The sequence below is a fragment of the Protopterus annectens genome, chromosome 4.part0, assembly GCF_019279795.1.
Source record: "Protopterus annectens isolate FY-2018-M chromosome 4.part0, PAN1.0, whole genome shotgun sequence".
Taxonomy (NCBI): domain Eukaryota; kingdom Metazoa; phylum Chordata; order Ceratodontiformes; family Protopteridae; genus Protopterus; species Protopterus annectens.
Genome location: NC_056733.1, coordinates 561,282,851 through 561,295,878, shown reverse-complemented (window position 1 = coordinate 561,295,878; position 13,028 = coordinate 561,282,851). Strand labels below are relative to the sequence as shown.

General features: G+C 37.0%; 1 protein-coding gene across 1 annotated transcript in view; it reads right to left on the bottom strand.

The window, feature by feature from the left end:
* Positions 1 to 13,028, bottom strand: part of LOC122800267 (sodium-dependent serotonin transporter-like) — a 333,197-nt gene that overhangs the window by 151,259 nt on the left and 168,910 nt on the right. The window contains exons 4-5 of the mRNA XM_044069756.1: positions 4,566 to 4,704; positions 913 to 1,047 (exon numbers count right to left, since the gene is read on the bottom strand). Of these exons, the coding sequence (XP_043925691.1) occupies positions 913 to 1,047; positions 4,566 to 4,704 (274 nt within the window). The remainder of the gene's footprint in view (positions 1 to 912; positions 1,048 to 4,565; positions 4,705 to 13,028) is intronic.

Genomic DNA, 13,028 nt, shown 5'->3' with positions numbered 1-13,028 from the left:
GCAAGCTCTCCTGCACTGTTCACATGGAGTACTGTGACCCTCAACACTCTTCACCTCTACATATAATAACTGAGACTTCGCAGCCTTTGGGGTAAGTCAAAAAAATTCACTGTCTTCAGGGTCTCATAATCTCATAAACAATATAGCTGCAAGGAGAGACTAAACAGATTTCACAAATCCAGGTCTGATTAATTGAGCTTTGTTTTCTTAGACTTGATTAAACTCTGTGCTCCTTTAGAGTAGTAAAGGTAAGCATCTAGTACTAACAAATAGTTATTGTTAATTTTTCATGTATTTTATCACTTTGTTTCCATATATCACCTACATTATGCTCCTCCTGTAATGTGGGTCTTACCCTTCAGTTATGTTAGCTTACTCTTGTACTCCAAGGTCACTGAGTGAAGAGAAGTGTATTGACAGTCACTCAAAGTATTCTGTAACAGAAGGGTTTGGGGAATGGGTCTGCAGAATGTCTTCAAGGAACAGCGTTGAGTTATTTTCTTTATTTTTTGAGCTGACAGTGTGACACTGTAGTCTCAAACTTCAAAAACAGCTCTGGTTTGGCTATGTCCCAATACTGTCAAGCATTATTGCTTACTTGTATTCATTTTGAAAATGGCTTATGACAAGTGTCTTATTAAATTGCTGGAATTTTGCAGAATGTTCAGTTGCAAACATTTATCTTTACAAAACAACCAGGATGTTCTTTCTTTAGTGTTTAAGGTTATAATATCCATAATGGCAAATGAAGCCACTTCCTTATATTTCACAACGTTCTCTAATCTTAACTGTTGAGACCATCCAGGCTTGTGTAACTAAGTAATAAGGCTAATTAATATCATCGTTACACATTACAAATGCATGCTACACAACATTTGATCAGGGCACTGAGATTATATAAATTTTACTCACACTTGTTTCAGTCAACTTTTTCCAGTTGGGTCTAAGATAGAATTCGATGCCTCTCCATGCCCCCGGTAAAGTAATTCCACGAATGAATAGTATAAACAGAACAACATAGGGGAGTGTGGCCGTTACCCAAACAACCTAAACAAGAAAGGTAAATTAACATTTTTTTTTATTTTATAACAACAAATACAGAATAATGCACGTTTACTTCCTTTATTTGTAACTGATTTATATTTACAGTCTATTAAGTCAAATAAAAAGCTTTCATACAAGTCCAAATGATCTTGTTTGGGTTGTTAGGACTTCATTCAACCTTTTAGCCAGTTTGAAACTCAGTCCGAGCAAGCAGGGAATAGAACTGATAAATGATGGTGGTAGAAAACTAGTCAAATCAGCTTTGTAGATTATCAGAAGTAAATGTGGTACAGATTCTAGTTTGCACCAGCATCAGAATATATTTGGATTTCTAGTAAGATTATAAATGGTGCGGTTCATCCATGTAAATGAGTTGTGTACATGTCACATGTATATGTCTATTCTTTAGAGCATTACTGCACATTTAAATCCATACTGCACTATATATAAAGTAAGAAATGACATCACCACTTATAGACACAGTTGTAATAGGATAGCCAATGACTGACAGTAGCTATCCATTGAGACTGCTCACGAGCAATCAGAATGAACCCTGTAATCAGTATAGTACTCAACTCCTGGGAATTGCAGTCACTCTAATTTACTTTTAACCAGACTTGAAGATAACTCGTGCAACACCTGATTCTGTACTGCAGTCAAGTTTGCCATTGCAGTACAGAAGCAGTCTTACTTCAAAGGATAAGTAATCTGTAACACTGCAGCTTTTTAATTGTTACTTGTGCAGACTATTTATATTGCTTAGTTTTGTACTGTATTAATATTTTTATGATGCTTATTTCCCATCATAACTAAAAATGAACCAGCCAGATTAATTCATTCAACCAGTTTATTGAAAGATTACATACATACATACATATGTACATACACAAACAAACAACCAAATAAATAAATAAATAAATAAATAAATAAATAAATGCATGCATCTGCACCAGCAGAATAAGCCACATGCCTAGGCCTCACAGTTATGGAGCAAGTAAAGGAAGAAGACCTTACTGGCCACCAAATCTTTGAGCCTCATGCTATTCTTAAAAGCTAAGAGTAACACAGTACCTAGTGGGATGGTCTAAACCATGACTGATTCCCCTGTCATCTGATGGAAAGGGCATAGGGTTATGCCTAGTTTAGCTGAGCATCCCTCATTGGATTTTGCTCACAACACAGAGGCACTAGAACATTGTTTGTAACTAAAATGCATGCTCAGTTATCCTCTTAGTCAATCCAAGCAGTAGGCAGCTGTTATACAATAGTGCAGTTTCTAAACATAGGTGGGTCCCTGGTATATGTGTTCACCCATACCATGCAAACAGCAGAGGAACATTGAGTAGACTTTCTATATTATGATACTGTAAATAAAGACACAGAAAACCTTCAGACACTGGATCTAAAAATAGCTTGATTTTGACAAAGGCAGATTGTGCCTATTCATCCTGGTAGATTTTTTCAAGAAAGTCACCAAAGCTATTGATGAGCACAAAACAATACACACTGCACATTTTGACCTGGCTAAAGCATTTGACACCATCTCCCCATTCAAGCATTGTTATCAAACTCATGAAACTAGGAGTAAAGCCCTATGTCACCCGTTGGATATCCAACTAGCTCACAGATAGGACACAGAAAGTCAGATAGATGAATTTATCTCCACAAAAAGATTAGTCACTATCAGAGTCCCTCAGGGTTCAGTGCTGGAGATGCTTCTTTATGGCATTTTCTTTTTGGAAGTCAATGCTAACATCAATGGCCTTTTGCTGACCAGGTTTTTGGACAACTGCAAGCTTAGCACAATCATAGAATCCCCTAAGGATACTAATACCCTCCAAGATGACTTGTCTCAAACTAATAATTGGTTCTACAGCCATGGTCTAAAACGCAATGCCAAAAATGTATAACAGTATCCTGTGGAAAGTTGTCCATCCCAAGAATTACCACATAGACAATATATCCCTAAGAGTGGACCCAGTAATTAGGGACTTGGGAAGTTATGTGAACAGTCACTTGGCCTTTGACCATCATCTGTCTACTGTTGAAAGGAAGTCATTCAATATTGCTCAACTTATAAGCAAAGGTATGGCACCCAGGTCCAAGGAAGTCATTGTCCCACTGTACTCATCCCTCATTAGGCCAATCATTGAGTACAATGCTCCCCTTGGTATGTGCCTAACCAGGTATACACAACAACTTTAACATCCACAGAAGTTCCTCACAAAAAGAATGCAAGGCATTAACTGCACAGAAAGCACAGACTGCCTCAAAGACTTATATTTATATTCAGATTCTACATACAACTGAGAGGTGATCTGTGCCTTGTTTATAAGGCATCATCTGATCCAGTACTTATGGACTTGCTGCAAGTCTAACAGCATTAGAAATATCTGATTAAAAGACCTAAACCTTGTTTGCAATATGAATAGGACATGGAGGAACAAGTACATGACTCAGAGTCCACACGTACTCTGGAACAGGCTTTCCATCCATGTGGAACAATGCTTGTCTCTGACCCAATTCAGATGTAACCTGGACCAATGAATGGGGAATCAAAAGTTTACCCCTGGACTGGCAGCTATGTCCCTGTTGGACAGAGGCAGCTTCTAAATGCTCTGCCACCTATACCCACATAGATGCCCCTGGGTAATTTATCCTGCCATTTACAAATATGAAAATAGGTCTCAGGTTTTAAAGGTCTCCTGGGGCAATTAGCCTAGTAGTCACCTATGAACCTATTAAACACTTCATTAATGCAGTTATATTCATGTACATCTTTTGAAGTTTTCAAAATTATGTGTTTAGAAAAGGATAGCAACTAATGATTTGTTATTTGAATTGCACATTTTTAACAATGTTTCTAGTTCTTCATGATAATGATATAACTACTCTTTCAGTGAATTATACCCTAATAGCATAAGTATTTTTTCCTGATTTCCTACCATCGCCTGACAATCATCAGTTTTACACCCTTAGCCCCTGTTCTTCTGGGAGGAGTTCGAAAAAGTGAATGCCATCAAACCATACCCTTAACTAGTTTAGTAACTAAAAATGTATGCAGTAATGTAGAAAAGAGGACAGGCTGGGCTGAAATGGGAAGAGATTGAATATAAACCTTATTGATCATTGATCAAATGATGCAAGAGGTTCTTCAAGGGGAGGCTGGCGACTTGTGCATAACAATTCCCAGTCACATCTTAAACAGCAAAAACAACATTTTTAAGAATAAAGCTAAAATAAAATATTTTTTTTACAAAAATAAAATGATACTGTGTGTTTTTTGTTCCATCTTTTCTGCAACGAAATGAAACTGAAAAAAATGTATTGTAGTGGATGTAGTTCTTGCAGTATTTTTCATTGTGAGAGCAGAACATACTTGTGGTTGCTTCAGTTTCCCAAGAACAGAGTATGCAGCAGTATTTATCATATACTGGTTAGTTAATGCTATATAAAATCCAGTAAAATTAAAAAAAAAGGTAACACATGGAAATTGTACTTTCTTGGAAATATTTAACTACCTTTCCTGAAGTTTTCACTCCTTTCCAAAGACTGAAGTAGACAATTGTGAAAATCAGAAATAGGCAGAGAAGCAGCTGCCAGCGGATGTTGCCTACATCGTGCAGTCCAGGTGACTTGTGGATCTCAAGCACATTTCTCCTGCAGTTATAAAAGGAAATGCACAATTTTAGTCGAAAGTGGTAGAATAAATTCCCATGAATGCAAATGTTTTTCTTTACATTCATTTTTTTATTTTAGTAAAAATACCAGTTTCTTTAGCAGTATATTTATGTTTGCTAAATAATATTTAAAATAAATGCATACCATTTTATTTTAACAAAAAACAAACGATTTGTATGTAATACAGATCATAAAGCTTGTTGTCCAAAATATTCAGATTTGCTTCTTTATATACAATGTTTAGAAAACAATGAAAACTTGTTGCTAAGGCATAGGAGAAAATCAAAAGCTTTGTGCACAAGGTATTCTAGAGTAAAATAGCATCTACATCAACTTTCATTAGAAGTATAATTAATTAAAAACTGCAAACATTGAAAAAAATTGCTTTTTGGGGGAAGCTAAGGTGAGACCCAAGATAGTTTAATATAATGGAGGGCCAGGATATGGGGGGTTGCAGATTCCCTCCCACAATAAATGAAAAAAATGCCATTCCCTATATCTTTATTATTTTTCTCTAGGAGCAATGCTTTTGATGCTCTGACTATAAAAATCTGTTTTCATCAAACCTGGAATGACTTTTTAAATAATGTTGTTCAGTTTGTATTATATAAAATATGTGTGAAAGAATTGTTATACTGGATGATATTGGAATTAACTGGAATCAACCAAAATGAGACTGGAATGAATATCTTTATCTGTTAGTTACCCAAATTTGTCCTGAACAGGAACCAGTCTCTCCTTTATGGGCCAAATCTTCTTGTACCTTACACAATAACATTTGCAAACTATAGTTTAGCTAAGAATGCTTTATTATGTACAGTGAAGATGAATGACATCCAAATAACATAATATTCTGGAATGCTGTATAACAGTAACAGTGCTAATAAATATAACAGTGCTGATAAATATATCCAAAGGTTCTGCACATATATTCTGATTCTCCTGAATAATGTCAACTGAAACAGTCTTTTCCTCCTGAATAATGCTGGATATTTGGCCTGACTTCAGTACTTGGGCTTGAGTGTCTGTACTGCAAAGCCTTTTTGGATATTAGTACAAAAACTTACTTAACTGATTCAACTGACCACGTCTGAAGTATTTCCTAATAATACCAAAACCCTGTAACGTTTTACATGCCTCTTTAGCTTTGGTATTCAAGCCTTGTCTTCATGTTCCTCACACTACCAGACTGTCTATTCTTTATCTAGCATTCCATTGCAAGTACATATATCTTTACCTTGAGAAAGAAACATTCTGTAGCCTTGAGAACTATTATTTCTGCACATCTCATGCTTAGCCATCAAGATTATCTTTTTCCTTATATTTAACTGTCTTTTACTAAAACTGCATGCAAAAATGACAACAGAAATCTGACTCTATATTTTCAGACCTATTATTCTACATTATGCCTAACAACTATTTTAAAGTGAAAACCCTCTGTCAAACAGCTCTCTCTGAGGTCCATGATGAAAGTTTTACAGAGACCTTCTTTTGTAGTTATCTCATATCTGTATTACTATCTACTGTAATCTGGTTTGAATATACAGGGTTTATGCCACCTCACTCATAATCTGCAGATGTGTCCTGATAGATAGTGATGTCCTCTGTGGTCTCAAAGGTACTATTAGCTAATACCTCCAGCAATGTGGCTAATCTGCATAATTCTCAAATAGCTTTAACAGCTCCATATGCAGGAAATATACCTACTCCAATGATTACCCCATTACCTAGATCCATAATCTTTTTAGAGTTTAAGTCTAAGTTCTGATGTATGTGTGATGTATCTAAGACCTGCAAATTATTCTGAAAATCAGTGTCTCTTAATTCTGTGGTTTCTATAACTGATTAGGCCAGGTAATTCTTTCAAACCTACTGTTCCAGAAACAGCATGAAGAAAATGCCATAGATGTCTTCAGCTTGTCTCTGTGAGTCTCCAGTCACGTTAGAGTACAAACTGTTAACCCTGCCTATTTTTCTTCCATATTGTTGTATGCTGTAATGGTAAAATTACACTGACTAGTGCCCATGTTTCCTACCTTACAAACTGGTACCATATTGTAGCATAATGTCTCTGTCTTATAGCAAATGAAACCTTTCCCTGTTATCCATAGATTTAAATCATCAAACATTGTACTATTTAGTCCATTTCCTTTTTTATTATATAGCCTATCAAGCATGATGGCTATTTTCTGAAGACTTAACTGAAATTGGCAGTAGAGAGATAAATTTATAACTGGTCTTGAAGCATAATTACTATATACTATATTAACTTGTGTCAATAAATTTTCAGCTAGATTTTTAATAACTCTATTTAACTTTTTAATATGTGCTGTAATAGATGTCTGACTCCTAAATTTGGGTTTTAAATATCATGTAAATATTTATGCACTGTAATAGTTTACTAAAACCTATGCTTTCTGCATTTCAGATCTATGCCTTTGCATACTCTGTCAGTGTTATTTTAACTTTCTGTCTAATGTACAATAATTATGTAAAGTGCACTGTAATCTGTAAATTAACAAATTAAGCCTCTCCTGCTATGCCTTGAGTATACTGAATAACTATTACTACCTATTCTTTACATAACTTATTTTAATTCTGTCACTTTACCCTTAAAACTAATAACTGAATAATGTGATATGTGATATACTGGAAATGGGGTTAATCCAGGAGTCCAGCAGTCTCCAGTGGTGTTGGTATCAAAGAAAGGTGGCAGGACCAGGTTTTGTGTGGACTACAGAAAACAAAATAGTCACAGAGAGTCAGATGCTTAACTCATACCTATGACAGAGGAATCCTTAGAGCAACTGAGTGGGGCTAAGTATCTAACCACTACTGATTTAACCAAAGGCTACTGGCAGGTGTCCTTCACTCTCACCACTAGAGAGAGAGGTCAGCCTTTGTTATTCCGTTTGGATTATATGAGTTCACAAGGATGCTGTTTTGGATGAAAATGCCCCATTGACCTTTGAGAGGCTCATAGATCATATCCTAGCAGGAGTAGGAGATTATGCCCTTGCTTATCAGATGATATTGCCATTTACAGCCATTGCTGGCATGAACATCTTCAGCATGTCAGAGAGGTCCTCGTCAGACTGCAAAGGGCAGGGTTGACCATTTAGCACAGTAAGTGTCAGGTGGGTATGGCAGAGGTCTCCTACCTGGGACATAGAGTGGGAAGTGGTATCAGGCCAGAACCTGCCAAAATGGAAGCTATTCAGATGTTGCATGCTCTTGTTCCTAAAAAGCAGGTGAGGGTATTCTTGGAAACAGTGGGATACTTTAGAAAATTTGTTCCCAATTATAGACCAATAGCTGCTCACCTCACAGACCCAATGAGGAAAAACAGGCCAGATAAGGTAGTATGGACCCCAGCCTGTGAGCAGGCATTCCAAGAGCTTAAAGCAGCCTTGGGAGGACCCCCTGTGTTAGCCAGTCCAAATTACAGCAAAGAATCAAAGTGGTGTGTGTGAAAGGGAGTAAGTGTGTGTGTAAGTGTCACCTATGCTGTGCTGTGGAGATCCGGTACATGTGAGGCAGAGCACCTGCATGGCCTTGTTTGTCAAGAGGGAATCTTGACCAATGGATGGGAGATCGGAGATATACACCAGGGATTACTTCAGTGTCAAAATGTATTTTTTTTTTTTAAAGGGGTGGGGGTAGCCACATAACTAATACTGCTAGGCTAAAATAAATGCCCTTGGGCAGATAACCTAGTATGAACCTATGAACCTATGAACCTATGAATTTGTTGTGCAGGTAGATGCTTCAAACCATGGGGTGGGGGCTGTACTCAGGTTTCTTCAGAGGGAGAAGAGAACCCAGTTGTACATCTCAGCCATAGACTCCAATTATAGGTTCATAGGTAGGTACTACGCTATCTGCCCAAGGGCCTAGGTAAGCATAGCCAGCAAGGTTCCATAGCTTATGCCACCCAAGAAAGTTATTTCCTGTGCCACTGTCCAGCAGAGACACAGAAGTTATCCCCGGGGTGTATTAAAGAAGGAATGTTATGCAGGTGTAAAAAAAGAATGTCTAGCTATAGTATAGGCACTGCAGAAACTTTAACCCTATCTGTATGAATGGAAATTCACTGTAGTTACCTACCACAATACCTTAACATGGCTACATTGAGCCAGCCAGCAAAATGCCAAGTTACTAATGTACAGCCTAGGGTTGCAGGCATATGACATGACAGTGCAGCTCTGTAGTGGGGTCAGCAATGCCAAAGCAGACAGGTTCTCAAGACAGGATATGGATTAATGCAGTGGTTCCCAGACTTTTTCGATTCTCGGCTCCCTTGCTGAATCCAGGTTTTCCCAAGCCCCCCATGGCGCGCATAAAGTGCATATTAATGTAGTTACTACTGCCACCAGTCAATTCCTTATCAGCAGTTTTAAGGCCCTTAACAAAGGGTATCCAATCTTACTGTGTAATTAGACAGTTACAATAGTGCACGTATATTTCTGTTGTCTTCCAGCAGAGCACACTGTGGATGCATTTCAAACACAAACACTTTATAAATACTCACAAATGACATACAGTTATTCACAAAATTCCAGATAGCTGTGCTGACAGTATCTCCCTTCATCATAAACCATATATACACACATACATTATATATATATATATATATATATATATATATATATATATATATATATATATAGAGAGAGAGAGAGAGAGAGATAAATATACAAACTGTACATACACGTGTAGTTAAAATACAGAAAGATGGAAATATGCTTGTTCTTAAGTAAAATTAATCATATTCCATAGTCATGCATGTATGAGCATAAAAATGTTCTAGAAATAATGTACAAAGCTCTACAAACAATGCAGTCATCAAGAGAAAAGAAAAGTTGCACCTGCATGGGTACATTCTTGTACTAATGTAGGATGTTTAACCAGAAGCCACTATAACACAGCACATTACTGAATCACTTTGCATCTCTGTCCATAGTGCAGTTAAACTGGTGTACCCTGCTCAATTGTTCCCAATTTTCAGACACATTCCTTATTTTGACTCATATATTGGCTCTACCAATCTTAATCTCTCCTACAACCATTGATTTCTAGTGAAAATTACAAAATGAAAATAATTAACATTATACACTTCTTTTACTTCAGGAAAATGTATATTAATTCACGTTCACTTATTCTGTCCATGTCTCAAGTTAATAGCACTAATATTTTAAAAAACTGTCCTTAATTATGTTTATCTCGCTCACTCTTTCTGTTGATATTTCTTCTTAATTCGTTGAGAACTCTGCTCAGGAAACACTTCCCTGTAGTACATTCAACAGTTCCTATTGTTAGTACACAATGCAACATTTTTGTTTTACTTGTGACGACGCCAAAGTACAGGGTCAGGAAATGAATGTCTACAAAGATCAGAAATGCCTGATAAACTTCTGTTGCCCTACTTCGCCATCCTGGATAGCAAAGACAAGTGTCGGTAATAGCAATAGCTGTACAAACAAAATAGGCTGTTATTCTCCTCATTTAGTGAGCAGCTGGAAAGAAGCAATTTCAAATACATACATACATACCTACCTTGCATGAAGCAGCCACCACTTGAATTTTTACTCCATTTCCTTCATCGTTTTTCCATTTCTGTTTGTCCTGCAAGCTTCAAACGTGTTGTCTGACAAACGCAGCTGATAACACTGTTTTATAACTAAACCCATTTTGCTTTCAGTTTCAGAATGAAGCCATACCTCCTGACTGTCGCTGATTTTCATGGACGTCCCTGATTCTGATTTTAGCTCTGCCCCTTCTTAATCCCTCCTAAAACCAGTGACTTGGAGTAAAGGTGGTGAATTACACTATTAATAATTAAAATTATAGACCTCTTTTCCTTCAGGAACTATATAGTAATTCTCATTCACTTAATCTGTCAATGTCTAATGCAGCCATGCCCAGACGGATATGCGTGAGCTCCTTGCTCAATTCCGACAGGCTTCTAACCCTGATGGAGCTGACGTCATCGCACACGTGATGATGTCAGCTCAAACAGCGTGAAAATTTAAAAAAAAACAAAAGAAAAAAAGGGTATTAGTTTGCGGCGGCCCTGTGAGGAAACCACGGCTCCCCAGGGTGCCGCGGCTCACACTTTGGGAACTTCTGGATTAATGTATTCCCAGACAGGATCATTCCTCTCAAGCCATATTTCTCAAGAGTCACTTGAAGAACTAGCTTGAGTCATCAAAGTGGGGAGAGATGTGAAGATGTGAGGTATTGCCATCTATACCACGAGAAGTAGAGCAGTGGATGTGTAACATATGCCAGCATAGCAAGCTGGAGTTTTTTAAAGAATTATATGTCATTTGTAAATCAAACTGATTTGTACAGATGCTTGTGATGAAAAATGTATTTGTAAAGCTGCGTGTGTTAAAAATGTACCAACAATGTGTCCTGCAAGACAGAAAAGAAATATACATGTATGTCAGACTGTACTGTTGTAACTGATTACATGTAACAAAAGATACTAGAAGAAAGGAGGTTAAGCTGGGCCCCAGCTAACTTTTAGAAAAAGTATCCTGAAATGAAATTACCTAATTTAGGCCATAAAGAATGTATCTTACAGTTATGATTGCAGCCAGAGATAAAAATGTCTGTGAAAACATGGGCTAGGAATCCTGCTGTATGCTACCCTGGAAGAGTGGAAGTGTTGAAATAGTTCTGTGGCCTCTAGATGCTATAACACATCTTAACAAAGCTCTATCTGTGTGCATGGTAACACATATGTGCGAGATTCTGGTTCACTTTCTCATACAGGGGGGTAGTATGGGAACCAGAAATCAGATGACTAGATGTATGTGATGTCATTTTGTAATCCAGGACTGAAATGATGTTTTAATACCAGATGAGACAGAAGTCTCAGAGCAGTCTGGTTTTGAAACCTGAGAAGAAGGACCCTTCACCTACATCATCGTGTCTTGCTTTAGCAAGTAACCAGGGAATAGTAAATCTTTAGATCAGTCAGGAAAAATAGTGAAATTAGTTGAGTACTGTTTTTTCTTCATCTGTGTGAATCTATTCATCTGTGTTATTGGACTGAGTGTGTTCCCTGTTAGCTCTTAATGGAAATTGTGCTTGATGCAGAGAGCTGCAGCTGGAAATACTGTGTGTATCTATTTTTGTTCCAAGTGAATGTCCCTCACCGGTGTCAGTGGTGAGGATTCAGGCTCCTTAGTTGCTGGCCCATAGGAAGGAATGTCACAAGGAGTATAAAAGAAAGGGGGATGCTTCTTAGTCTTGTATAGAAGCTAGGGTATAGAGTAAATAGAGCTAGGATACTTGGGAATGGAGGAAGAAGTGTCAAGAGGAAGAGTGAAGGGTAAAGTATAATTTGTGAATACAGGCAGAAGAAGGGTAGGGACAGTAGCAGTGAAAAAGGGGGATATATCAAGTTATGTCAGCCACATTATGACATGCCATCATTTTTGTTTAGATGCTTATGAGCAGTCATACCCATTTGTGTATTACCCCAGTATGGGCACAACAGACTTCTGTTTTGTTTAGTATTTGTATCTGTGAGTCTTTACTCATAAACCAAATATAGTGTGAACTGAAGTAGTATGTGCCACCTTGATGTTCATAGACACAAGTGCAGAATCTAATGTAATAAATAAGGTAGATAGCTAAGCTTTTGCTTGGAAAAAACACTCATAAAATCACTGAATATAGAAGAGTGCTCTGCTTTAAGTTATAGTATTTGCTTTTTTTATTTCTTATCATTGAATATAGATAGCAAGCTTTGTTTTATTATTTTATAAGGCCACAGGTATTTCTTTCATGGTGCAAAAAGAACATGAACACAGGACTGCAATTAAGTGAAACCCTCAACTATAAATGCCCTTTAGAAAAATCATAAAAAGACTGTCACGAAGAGGGGATAAACAAAGGGGAAAGCATAAAAATAATACTAGAAGACAAATATATTTACACATATAAAAACTTAAAATATGCATTCAGTAACTCCTACATTACCAGCTTTTGAATTAGTTCGTGACACAACAAAATATTGAAGAAATAGATTACCAGATGTCAGAACTGTGCAAAAAGATTAAGCAAATAGATAACAGCTTTATTAGTACTCAGGGAAGGAGAAATATATTTGCATACAAAGCCATAGTAGGATCAAATGACATAATGCAAGATATGCAAGATAAACTAAACAACCACTCTGAGCCTAAATGAAATGTAGAATATGACATATATACAAGTTCAGAAGTTGAAAACAGAAAGATAATGATTACACTAAGGATACTAGTGACAATTTTTGAGTTTGTTGGCAT